This window comes from Ochotona curzoniae, unplaced genomic scaffold (genome assembly GCF_017591425.1).
Source record: "Ochotona curzoniae isolate NIBS_2020 unplaced genomic scaffold, NIBS_Ocur_1.0 scaffold_2476, whole genome shotgun sequence".
Classification (NCBI taxonomy): Eukaryota; Metazoa; Chordata; class Mammalia; order Lagomorpha; family Ochotonidae; genus Ochotona; species Ochotona curzoniae.
Genome location: NW_024467095.1, coordinates 20194408 through 20206041, shown reverse-complemented (window position 1 = coordinate 20206041; position 11634 = coordinate 20194408). Strand labels below are relative to the sequence as shown.

The window sequence follows — 11634 nt, the reverse complement described above, 5'->3', positions numbered from 1 at the left end:
AGCACTGATGTTTTCTGGATCCTGCCCCATCCCGTCTTCCTTGGAGCATCGGCAGCTTTTTCTCTCAGTTAATCTGAAATCTCTCAAGGTCAGCTTTCTCTGGTTTGTGCAGTGCCCTGGGCATCCCTATCTGGCTCAAGGGCACAGTGACTCCAGCCCTGGGTAGGACTGGCCCACTTCCGCCTTGCTGGTGAAAGTGCAAATGGCACAGCTGTGGGGGAATTTGGAGCCAACTATCAGATTTCCAACTCTTGACCCAGCAGTTCTGCTTCCAGGAGTTGACCTGGCTGTGACAGTATTGATACTAGTACTATCTGTGATGGGTTGGAAACCCCCTGACCCCTCAGTGCAGGGAATGCTGACATCAACGGTAGTGCCTCTACAGAATGGAGGTGTACAGCCACTTGGGCAAGGGCAGTGTGCACAGTAAGCGGCAGTGAGCCACTGCTTGGGGGTCCCATCCCTACTACCCACATAGGAGACAGTGGGAGTCCAGGCTCCAGGCTCTGGCCTGGCCCAGCCCCAGCTGTTGTAGATATTTAGGAAGTGAACTATGGTTGGAAGAATTGTCTTGGGCGGGGGGGGGGGGGGGGCGGGGGGGGGGAGGGATGGTGTCACTGCAACTCAAATAAATAAAACTTTGCTTTAAAAAGGATGTTTCCAGGTATTGCACAGTCTCCAGAACATTTTAAGTGAGATGAGTAAGATATAAAATCACAGGGTACCTATGGTAGCTGGGAAGCTGGTAGTGGGTCACCCATGTTCTCTGGGGAGTGTCAGGTAAAACAGTCATGTTACCTGGGAGGTGATGGGGCACCACCCTGTACTTGGGGAGTGGCAGGTAAGCCCACAGGGTGGCAGCAATCAGCCTCCTAGGCATGAGTGTGGAGATATGGGATCTGGCTCCTTAGGGAAAGGGGAGCACTCCAGAAAAACCACCCTGGTTGAGGGGGTTTCTGTTCATCCCAGGGAAGAAGGGATGCTGGGGCAAAGAAAAAGGATCTGTCAGTGCCAAGCTTTCCAACCTGGTCAAGAGCCAAGTCCACTCCTTGTAAAAGAACAAATGATCCTGGATGAGGTTAGTGGGGATGCCAGAAAGACCAGAAGAGGAAGAAGTGGACTGAGGGTCACCAGCTGACACCGCCCACCCAGGCCCAACACACAAGGTAGCACCAAGGAACCTCGAGGTTCCTGAAGGCACTCCCAGCCCCACCCTTGGGATCCTCTCAAGTCCTATCCAGACTTGCTGTGGTTTCCCCTGGCAGCATCTCTGATTCCTGACAGCCAAGACACACCCCCACCCCCAGCTACTGCACTAATGGCTCAGCCTGGAGCCCCAGGAACTTCCCCCCTCCCTGAGTGCGCTGCTGGCCCCCTGGCCCCCCTCACTGCTGAAACCCAATCCTCTGCGGCAGCTCTGGCTCAGCACCGCTTCAGCACCGCTCCTCAGCCCCCGCTGCCGCCACTGCCTGCGCCCTACCTGGGCTGTGCTGCACAGACCCCAGCCCAGCACCAAGCCCCAAGGAACCGCTGCCTCTTCCTGCAGACAGACTGACCAGGCCACTTCGTCCTGTCCGGCCAGGCCAGCATCTCCCCACGCCTTAGTCCCTGCTCCTTCTCCCTTCCCTCCTCTCCTCTTTTCTCTCCTCTCCTCCCCTTGCCTCACCTGCTGTGGCCTCTTCTTGGATACCTGCATCCTATCTAACCCTCTGCTGGCACAGCCCCCCAGCTAACCTATCCTGCCAACAGGTCCTAGGTACATCCCCCACTGAGGGCTGCGACCATGAAGCCCCCATCAGAACAGAAGGCAGCCCGACGGTCGGCCTCTGACATCCGCGTGTTCGCCAGCAGCTGTACACTGCATGGGTTGGGGCATGTCTTCGGCCCTGGGGGCCTGACCCTGCGCCGGGGGTTGTGGGCTGCAGCTGTGCTCCTGTCTCTGGCTGCCTTTCTCTACCAGGTGGCTGAAAGGGTGCGTTACTATGGAGAGTTCCACCATGAGACAGCCCTGGATGAACGCGAGAGCCACCAGCTCACCTTTCCAGCCGTCACCCTCTGCAACATCAATGCACTACGCCGCTCACGCCTCACACCCAATGACCTGCACTGGGCTGGACCTGCACTGCTGGGCCTGGACCCTGCTGAACACGCGGCCTTCCTGCGTGCCCTGGGTCGGCCCCCTGCACCACCCGGCTTCATGCCCAGTCCCACATTCGACATGGCACAGCTCTATGCTCGTGCCGGCCACTCCTTGGAGGACATGCTGCTGGACTGCCGCTACCGTGGCCAACCGTGTGGGCCTGAGAACTTCACTGTGGTGAGATGTCTCCCCCATGCCCGTCACATTCCCTGGCCTTTCTGTCCCAGGCTCCCCCAGAGTCAGGGCTCCCTGATGATCCCTGCCTGCGGATATCCGCCTTTTTGCCCACAGGACACATACTCCCCACTGCACAAGTGCCTCTCCTGGGGCGCCCCTCCCTGTCTCTGAGCTAGACAGCAGTGTGTAAGACCATGCCTTTTAGCAAACGCAGAAATCCAGGTTGACCCCAGAGCCTATGGCTGGCCTGTGGCAACACTGCTCCTGGAACAAGGGACTTCCTAGTGGCACTGCTTTCTGCCAGGTGCAGGAGGCTTGCTTTCCCACCACCTCTTCAAATTCTGCCAGCTGCAGAGGAGGGTCACTGCAGCCCATGTCCCTTTAGCCCAAACCCCCAAAGAGAACCTCACCATTGAAGGCAGTGCTCCGGACTTTGACGGGAGTGGGAGAGTGGGAGTGACGAGCAGGTATCCACAAACATTCAATTATGTGTGCCAGTAAGCAGAGCAGGGCTGGTGCATGAGGTCGTGGGTTTCAGCACTGACTCCGAGCGTAAGGAAACAAGAGGTCCCTGCCTTTAACCTGCCATGGGGTAGGGAGACTATTACTGTACCTCCTCTGTCCTTCCCCAGATCTTGACCAGGATGGGACAGTGCTATACATTCAACTCAGGTGCCAACGGGGCACAGCTGCTCACCACTCCCAAGGGTGGTGCTGGCAATGGGCTGGAGCTCATGCTGGATGTGCAGCAGGAGGAGTACCTGCCTGTGTGGAGAGACATGGGTATGCAGCACCAGTGGGAGCCTGTGGTGGCTGGCACAAGAAGGGCTACAGAGCAGAGGAGGTGGGGTGCTGCAGAGAGGGCCTTGTGAGAAGAGGCCAGGATGGCTTGTCCCTGCCTTGGGGGCAGTTGCGGGGGGGGGGGGGATGCTGCAGAGGGAGGTCCCATCTGGACTGACCAGCAGGACCAAACGTTGGGTCTCAAGCCCCAGGGGCTTCTCCCCACAGAGGAGACTCCGTTTGAAGTGGGGATTCGAGTGCAGGTCCACAGCCAGGAGGAGCCGCCAGTCATCGACCAGCTGGGCTTCGGAGCTGCTCCTGGCTACCAGACCTTTGTATCCTGCCAGCAGCAGCAGGTACACCCACATCTAAACCCCTCTCAGCCTGCCCCTCCACCCCAGACTTGTCCCAGGGACTCCACATGTCTTACATTCTCCTCTATGCCCCTCACAGCTAAGCTTCCTACCTCCACCTTGGGGAGACTGCAGTTCTGTGTCTCTGGACCCTGACTTTGAGTCAGAACCCTCTGATACCTTGGGTTTCCCTGAGCCCAGCCCCAACCCCAGCCCTCCCTACAGCCTAATGGGGTGTCGCTTGGCCTGTGAGGCCCGCTATGTGGCTCGCAAGTGTGGCTGTCGAATGATGCACATGCCCGGTAAGGGGCTAGGGGTGTCGGAATCCTAGGGGTGGGGGCGGGGACCTGAGGGAGGACTAGGGTTGGGGACACCTAAGGCTGTCTCCTCTCCGCACCCCAGGAGGCGCACCCGTATGCAGCCCCCAACAGTACAAGGATTGTGCCAACCCAGCCCTGGGTAAAAAGCAAACCTGCAGCCCAACTCCCCATCCTCATTCCGCCCTTGACCTCCACCCTGCCGCAGAGGGCTCTAACTGCGGCCTCTGTAACCCGCAGACGCCATGCTGCGGAAGGACGCGTGCGTCTGTCCCAACCCATGTGCCATCACACGCTACGCCAAGGAGCTCTCCATGGTCCGGATCCCGAGCCGTGCCGCCGCCCGCTACCTGGCTCGAAAATACAACCGCAGCGAGGCCTACATCACGTGAGCGGAGCCCGGCAGGCTAGAGCGGGTGGGCCGCCAGGCTGCCCCCTCCGGGTTAAGGGGGTGCCGGCGGGAGGCTTGGTCAGGAGCGCCGAGCGCACAGCCAGGCTGCTCGCCTTACTCCATGTCATCACAGACGCGCGACTTGGAAACTGCTTGGCCTCGCTGCCCCTGACGGGGATGCATGCTCTTTCTCAGGGTTCTTCAGGGTAGCAGGGAAAAACCTGCTTCCTGGCAGCAGCTGGTAGACGGGTCGGTCCTGTGAACATTCGAGGCCTTTCTTTCCTTTAGGGAGAATGTGCTTGTCTTAGACATCTTCTTCGAGGCCCTCAACTACGAGACGGTGGAGCAGAAGGCGGCCTACGAAGTGTCGGAACTGCTAGGTGTGTGTGCGTGTACAGAAACTCCTCGCCCAACCCCAGGGGCTGGGAGGTGTGGGCAAGGGCAGGTGGCTGAGAATGTCAGGTGACTGTCTCCACAGGTGACATTGGGGGCCAGATGGGGCTGTTCATTGGGGCCAGCCTGCTCACCATCCTTGAGATCCTAGACTACCTGTGTGAGGTAGGCCAGGGCCCAGCTAGGGGAGGGGGAGGACTCAGTCCCAGCGATCCCCAGGGAACCCCAGGGAAGGTGTGCACTGGCCACTTCCCCCTACTGTCTGTCCCAGGTGTTCCAAGACAGAGTTCTGGGGTATTTCTGGAACCGAAGGCGCTCCCAGCAGCACTCCAGCACCAATCTGGTAAGGCCCCATCCCCCTCCCCGCTGCTTCCTCTGCCACCCCCCACCCTGGATGGTGAGGGGTTGGGAAGTTGGGTGGGCATGCCAGGCGAACATCATCCCTGTCAGACAGGGGGTCCCTGGGCGCCTCTCCCCCCACCCCTGACCCTTTCCCTTTACCCACAGCTTCAGGAAGGACTGGGCAGCCAACGAACTCAAGTTCCTCATGTTGGTCTTGGCCCCAGGTAATATGAAATGTACCCTCCAAGGTTAGAGAAGGGGCAGGTCCACTCCAATGGCCTAAATCTATTCTGGGGCTGCGGGGCAGGGGCAGGCTGTGGATGTGAAGGGCTCCTGGGCAACTCTGTAGTCTGTCCTCCTAGGGCTCCCACCCCTCCCTGTGCCATCACCAAGACTCTCTCTGCCTCCCACCGCACCTGCTACCTCGTCACTCGGCTCTAGCCCTTTCATCCAGGTCCCTGTGGCCACAACTCAACGTTCTGGACGGAGCCAGCATATGTGTGTCTTAGTTATCTTCACCCCAAATAAAGTGCTAATGCAACTGCCTTGGGCATTCCTTTTCCAGGGCAGGGCCTAGCCAGACCAAGGCTGACCCTGTTCAGGCACCAGGGGTTCTCTCTGGCTGCTAGCCAGCTGACATTGGCCTCTGAAATGTAAAGTTGGGTCCAGGGTAGCCGATATCGCTCAGTAAGAAGAGGACAGGAACCGTTTGCACCTCAGTGTGACAGAGTTTATTGGCTGACATCCCAGAGAGAGGGGAGGAACAGGTCTCCCCCAAGATCTGGGTTCTGTGTGAGGGCATACAGGAGTCCCACTCAGCAGGGCCTCCCTGCACTGGTAGGGAAGGACTTGAAGATGGTGAAGAGGGAAAAGAGAAAGGGGCCATTCTACTGCTGTCCTGCCTGAGGTCTTGAGTCCATTTCCCTCGTTGGGGACTGATTCACAACTGTCCCCCTGAGAACAGCTCTTGCTTCCCTAGCTTCCTCCCAGCTGCAGTTGGTTGGGATGGAGGAGTAGAAGGTACGGCCTCTTCCTTCTGGCCCCAGCCAGAAACCCAGCCTCCCTTGTGTGCTGGGAAACTGACAAGTAAGGGAATGCAGGAAGGGGTGCTCACTTGCTGCAGCCTGCATGCCTGGGTAGGTTGTGAAGAAAGAAGGGACAAGACGGGCTGCAGGGGCTAAGGAGCACAAGGAAAGGGCCAACCCTCTCCTCCCCATTGCAGATGGACACGAGGGCTGCCTAACCCTCTGGGACTGTGTCCTGGCAGAGGAAGGAAGGGGTAGAGCACAGGGCTGCTCTTAGCATCAATGGGGTCAGCCCTGGGGCTTGGCTGCTTAGAGCTGGGCTGGGTCATGTGGGGAAGCCAGTTTGCAGAGGGTGGTAGGCAGGGCAGGGCCCCCAGCACATAACGTACCCCCTTCAGAGCCACCCTACTACCACATCAGCAGACTGTGGGAAAGGAGCCAGTTTATGAAATTAAATAAAGTCCATGGAGGGAGTAAAGACCACAGGCCAGGGCACCTCCACCCCAGCCGGACCCAGCACAGCTGGGGTGCAGCACTCAGGGCACCTCCCACAGTTCCTCCCCTCCTGGGAGTGGGGCTTAAATAAGCCAGGCCCCAGCCTGGCAGGCAGGAAGCCCAGGGTCTAGGGGGGACAAAAGTCTGAGAAGTAAGGGTGCTGCAGAGCTTCTTCTGCTGAGATGCGCTGGACAGGGTTACACTTCAGAAGGTTCTAGAGACAGGGAAGGAAGGCAGCAGCAGAGTCAGGTCAGGCCAGGTCAGTTGTCCAGAGGTATCACCCTCCCCAAATCCCTCTGGACAAATGTCCCGCCCGGTCCCTCCCTCTACCTGTAGCAGGTCCCTCCCTGTGGCATTGAGCTTGGGCACGACGTTCACCAGGGATGTTGTGGCTGGGTACATGGGGTAGGGCTGTGGAGGGACAGAGGGAGTCAGATCAGCAGTATGGGACAGGACAGCTGCAAAGCTGGGAATTGAGAAGGACCCCAAGGAATCACAACTCATCTCTCCCATTCCCAGTCCCACCTTATAATCTGGCAGCTTGGTCATCGCAGGCCACTGTTCTTCAGTTGGTGTCCCCAGCAATGTGTCCATGGGGTCAAGGGTCACTCATCTTCAGGGGCAGGGGAAGAGGCCCCCTCCAGGCTAGATCTCCCTATACCAGACTCCACAGCCCCTCATTACTCTGTCCTCCTGGCTCAGAACAGAAGAGAGTCCTGAGCAGGTAACTTGCACATGCAGTGCCAACAGCACAGTGTCAAGACGAGTCACACATGTGGCCGACACTAACCCAAGTGCTGATGCCTGTGATCCCAAAGAAGCCAGCTGTTCATCCCCTTCCTCCACAAAACCCCTGCTCCTTTTGTCTCCTTTGGCCCAAGAATCCTCCTCTCACCTGGAAGCATACCATCGTGTCTGCTGCCCCAGCATGCCTTCCCATCCACAGGCCATACCTCTGCACATGTGCACCTGCCTCCCACCTCTCACCCTCAGAAGCAAGTCCACAGGCCCCGATGTCTCTGCTAAGCCATTGCTGCCCTCACACCTGTGCTATAGACTCACACACTCACCCCCTTGGGTGGACTCAGGGGCGTTAAAAGGATATCGGAAGATCCTCTTCAGCTGGTCGTCTACATCGTTGCCGGGGAAAAGAGGCCTCCCGGCATTTGCCAGCTCTGGGAGAGGGGAAGAGTCATGAAACACTGAGCACTTCTTGTTCAGAGGCAGCCCCTGTACCTGCCATTCCCGGACCCAAGGGCCTTACTCCCTTCTCCCGCCAGGGCCCTATGGGAGCACCCAGATAGGGGAGCCTGTGCCTCTACAGAGCCCTGGCAGTCACCTGCGAAGATGCAGCCGGCTGACCACATGTCGATAGATGTGGAGTACAGCTTGGCCCCAAAGAGGACATCCGGTGGGCGGTACCACAGCGTGACCACCTAGAGAAGATCCCCCCCGCCCAGCAGGGTACCCAGTTAGAGGCCTGGGCAGAAGGTTGGAGAGGACATTCAGAGGGAAGGAGTGAGGATTTCCAGCTGGACCTGGAGTATGAACTGAGAAGAATCCATAGGGGATTGCCCCCTTAGCTCACTGCATCCCAACCCCCCAGCTCACCTCGGCTGAGTAACAGCGGACAGGGATCCCAAAGGCGCGAGCCAAGCCAAAATCAGCCAACTTCAGCTCCCCATTCTGAGGGCAAACAGGAAGAAGATATATGGAGTAGGGCTTTTCAGTGGGCTTAGAGCGGGCTCCAGCCCCAAACCCTCTGCCTTCTCGCCTGAGCAGTACCCTGTTGATGAGCAGATTCTGCGGCTTCAGGTCCCTGTGCAGTACGTTACGACTGTGACAGAACCCCAGGCCTTTCAGCAACTGGAAGAGGAATGACTGGAGTGGGGACAGAGAGGACAGTCAGACATCCTGGACACAAGGCGAGACCCAGCAGCGGGGGAGTGCCCTACTTCCCCCAGTTTCCAGCACTGAGCTCAGGAGAGCATCAGGTCTTCTCCATCAAGGGTGCGCTTTGTAGCGTGGTTGGCAGTTGATCAGGAGTGCACAAGCTGGTTCTGCTCCCCACATTTCTAGACCTTACAGCCTTGATGGCCTCCTGCCTTCCCAGCCCATGTCGCTCTCCCCTACCTGGCCATATCTAAGTGAACAGCCTATCCAGCCACAACGTTAACATTGTGCTCTAGTGTTGCCAGGACCTGACTCCCCTGGAACCTGAGCTGAGGCACTTGGTCTGGAGCTTAGTACATTCAGTAAATATTTGTTGAATGAAAGAAGGCAGCTCCTTGGGCATATATACCCCTAACATCAGCATGTCACTGCACAGGTGCAAGAAGACCAGGAAAAAACACCAGCTAAGTCTAGAGGCCCCTAGATGGCAGAAGCAGGGTTTACTAAACGCCCCCCCCCGTACCCCCAGAAAGACCCTGTTTGGTGCCTAAACAGGAGAGCTGACCCTGGACATAGATTGGCACCCCATCCTTGAGTGGTACCCAGAACACTCCTCCTCTCACCTTCACAATCTCAGGGTCGAGGTCACCATTGCAACTGTCAAAATACTTTTTCAGGTCCTAGATGGTGATGGGGCAAGGAGAACAGGAGAGAGCTGGATCTCAGTATGCGCCCCTGCACCCCGCCCCCACTCCGCAAGGTTCTTCCCTTTCACCTGGTCACAGAACTCAAACACCAGAGTCAGTTTCTTGTCACTATGCAGGACATCGTGAAGCCTGGGGATGGGGGGGGGTGGAACAGAGAAGGGGCTCAGCCAGGCATCCCAGCAGCACCCCGACCCGGGCCAAAGCCCCCTCCTCCACCACCTGAGGCCTTGCTGCCCACACACCTGACAATGTTCTTGTGCTTCAGCTCCTTGAGCAGACAGATCTCCCGCAGGGCTGAACTCGGCACACCCTGCATGGTGAGGGAGCAGCAGTCGGACCCCACCCATCCATGGCACCCCTCAGCTGCCTCTCCGCTGCCCCGGTGGTCCAGACCTACCTCATCATCGTCATCCAATCTCACACGTTTCAGAGCCACAATTTCATGAGTCTCTCGGTTTTTGGCCTTGAACACGGTTCCATAGGTACCTGGGGGGAGCAGGTCATGGTTGAGGGGAAGAATGAGGCACCCTCCACACCTCAGGAATTCGTGGAGGTGCAAGAGGGTAAGGGCTTCCAGGTGAAGGCCAGGCTGGGACGAGCTTTGTAAGGGAGGATGTGATAGCGAGGAAAGGGCGAGGAGGTGCCTGTTGAGGCTCAACGGTCTGAGCTGCAGGAAGAGTCTGCTCTGCGCAGGGTTAGGATGTCCCTAATAAAGGCGGCACTCCCCAGGGAGTCTGGAGACAGCAGGGCTCTGGGAGAGAATGGGGGACCTGCAGAAACTTTAAGGCTGGAGATCTGCAACAAGGGCTGAGGTTGGGGTGGGGGAGGTCAGAGTGAGGATGTGCCAAGTGGTGTTGACGCTTAGGCGTGGGAAACGCAGGAAGTGCCGCGGTGGGGAGGTCGGGTCTACAGGGAGCGCTATAAGGTTGGGAGGGGGAGTCTATGGGAAATGCTAACACGGAAAGGACTGCTGTCTGCATCGAGTGTTGAGCCTGGGGGGCGGGGGACAGGGCTGCAAACCAGGGCTGAGGTCGGAGCCTGTAGGTATTGCAGACCGTGGGAGAGCCAGGGCTGCCAGGAATTCTGAAGGGTCTGCAGAAGAAGATCTTGCAGGAACGCCCCGTGGTTCCATTACCTTCCCCAATCTTCTCCAGTTTCTCGTATTTCTGCATCACGGCGGCCGTGGGGACCCCTGCGGGCCCTGGGTTCTAAGACTCCCGGCCCCGGCGTTGCAGAGGAGGCGGCACCCCAGCCTCCGGCCCCGCCCCACCTCCTGTCTGCGCAAGGGCTTCTGGGGCTTGTAGTCTTAGGACGGCCAGGTTCCCCAGCACTGTTCGGAAATGCGTATAAGAGAACTACAACCCCCAATGGGCTGCGAAGAGGTTCTCTGCAGCACTCGACTCCCGGGACTCCCGTTCGAGCGTGGAGGCCAACCTCGGACTTCAAGTCCCAGGAAGCATCACGTGTCCGCTCCTCCGGCGTCCCCACCTTGACGCCGCGGGTCCCAGTGTGCCCCGCTCTTGTTATTCCTTTTCTGCGTGCCTTCTCGAAAAGGGGTTCGCTCCGGACTACGCGTTCCAGAATGCAGCGGGGTGGTGGGTAGGGAGCCTTTGGTTTTGAGGTTTGGAGGCCCAGATCCCGAACCCAAGTGGGCCCATCTCGGCCCCAGTCGATGCTAATTGAGCACCGGGCGACCTCCTGACGATCTCAGCGCGGATCTCCACCACTTATCCAGACCCCAGGGTTCATTGGGGGACTGGTTCTGAACCCTGGTTTGCTGCCGTCGGCCTCACGGGGACCAGCTGACCACAAGGCAGGGCTGGGTCGGGAGGCAGGGCTGTCCTGTGTCAGGCTGGATTTGAGCGGCGACCCCATTTGACGTCTCAGAGCCCACCCAACTCTACCCCCGCCACTCCCCTGCGACGTGTCGAGGCAGGTCTCCCTTCCCAGATCCCAGCCTTGCGAGCAGAGCCCACTGGAGCCAGGCAGGGTGTGGCCCCAAGAGGGCTGACAGGTTGGTATCCCCTCTACAGACAAGACCACAGACAAGAGGCCACGCTCGCAGCAGCCTTGACCTCATCTCTTAAAGCAGCTGATGAGAGACCTTTCAGTGCTTCTCTCTAATTGTCTCATGATTGCACTCTTCCGAGCCGTGAACGGGGCGAAAACAGCCTCTAATAAGCACTCTTCTTCACTTCAGGAACCAGAAACCGGTGCTTAACAATTTGTTAATTCATTGATATGTGAGTACTTTTGCATACGCAACTGCCGGCGCTTCACCCCACGTGGCAGGCTAAAAAGACAAGCTGACAGATGCCTTATCTCAAATAAGTTGTGATGTAACTAAGAAAACAGGATGCCATACAAAAGTTTTTCAAAAAGACGGGTGGTGGCTGTGAGTAGGACTCAGTGCGGAGGAGGAGGAGGCCGCGGCAGGGAGGAGACTCTGTCCCTCAAAGTGGGGAGTCCTCAAACAAGCTTCCTTGTCCTAGGTCAAATCTGGGTACGAGGCAGCCAACCTCCGGTCGCCATCACCCTCGTCAGCCACGCCGTGTCCGGGCCAGACAGAGAGGCTTCCTTGGAGGCGCTGAGGGGGTAATGTGGAGAGGGCTGAGGCGCAA

The 11634-nt window shown here is 58.2% G+C and overlaps 2 protein-coding genes across 4 annotated transcripts; one reads left to right on the top strand and one right to left on the bottom strand.

Annotated features, from left to right (window-relative positions):
• The first annotated feature begins 1783 nt into the window (after window positions 1-1783).
• ASIC3 (acid sensing ion channel subunit 3) lies at window positions 1784-5402 on the top strand. Of its 2 annotated transcripts, XM_041002291.1 has the most exons (11): window positions 1784-2317; window positions 2950-3100; window positions 3326-3453; window positions 3551-3752; window positions 3853-3909; window positions 4008-4155; window positions 4447-4538; window positions 4637-4716; window positions 4823-4894; window positions 5059-5117; window positions 5256-5334. In XM_041002291.1, exons 1-11 carry the CDS (start codon window positions 1784-1786, stop codon window positions 5332-5334), a joined length of 1602 nt encoding a protein of 533 aa, XP_040858225.1. The 2 variants fall into 2 exon arrangements, with proteins under 2 accessions (XP_040858225.1, XP_040858224.1); XM_041002290.1 differs by lacking the exon at window positions 5059-5117 and having other exon boundaries at window positions 5256-5402.
• A 199-nt stretch (window positions 5403-5601) lies between these two features.
• On the bottom strand, window positions 5602-10250 carry CDK5 (cyclin dependent kinase 5). Of its 2 annotated transcripts, XM_041002348.1 has the most exons (12): window positions 10149-10250; window positions 9411-9499; window positions 9256-9323; window positions 9082-9142; window positions 8930-8986; window positions 8199-8294; window positions 8025-8099; window positions 7753-7849; window positions 7519-7588; window positions 6939-6999; window positions 6744-6824; window positions 5602-6627 (listed from the first exon to the last, which is right to left on the bottom strand). In XM_041002348.1, exons 1-12 carry the CDS (start codon window positions 10183-10185, stop codon window positions 6541-6543), a joined length of 879 nt encoding a protein of 292 aa, XP_040858282.1. In that variant the 5' UTR covers window positions 10186-10250; the 3' UTR covers window positions 5602-6540. The 2 variants fall into 2 exon arrangements, with proteins under 2 accessions (XP_040858282.1, XP_040858283.1); XM_041002349.1 differs by lacking the exon at window positions 8199-8294.
• Window positions 10251-11634: the final 1384 nt, after the last annotated feature.

Excerpts from the sequence above, each read along its gene's own strand:
- ASIC3 (XM_041002290.1), top strand. The coding sequence starts at position 1,784 with ATGAAGCCCCCATCAGAACAGAAGGCAGCCCGACGGTCGGCCTCTGAC. Across the intron at positions 3,454-3,550 it reads TATCCTGCCAGCAGCAGCAG|CTAAGCTTCCTACCTCCACC; the intron begins GTACACCCACAT and ends TGCCCCTCACAG. Across the intron at positions 4,539-4,636 it reads CGAAGTGTCGGAACTGCTAG|GTGACATTGGGGGCCAGATG; the intron begins GTGTGTGTGCGT and ends CTGTCTCCACAG.
- CDK5 (XM_041002348.1), bottom strand. The coding sequence starts at position 10,185 with ATGCAGAAATACGAGAAACTGGAGAAGATTGGGGAAG. Across the intron at positions 7,850-8,024 it reads TCCGCTGTTACTCAGCCGAG|GTGGTCACGCTGTGGTACCG; the intron begins GTGAGCTGGGGG and ends GATCTTCTCTAG. Across the intron at positions 6,628-6,743 it reads CAGGGAGGGACCTGCTACAG|AACCTTCTGAAGTGTAACCC; the intron begins GTAGAGGGAGGG and ends CCCTGTCTCTAG.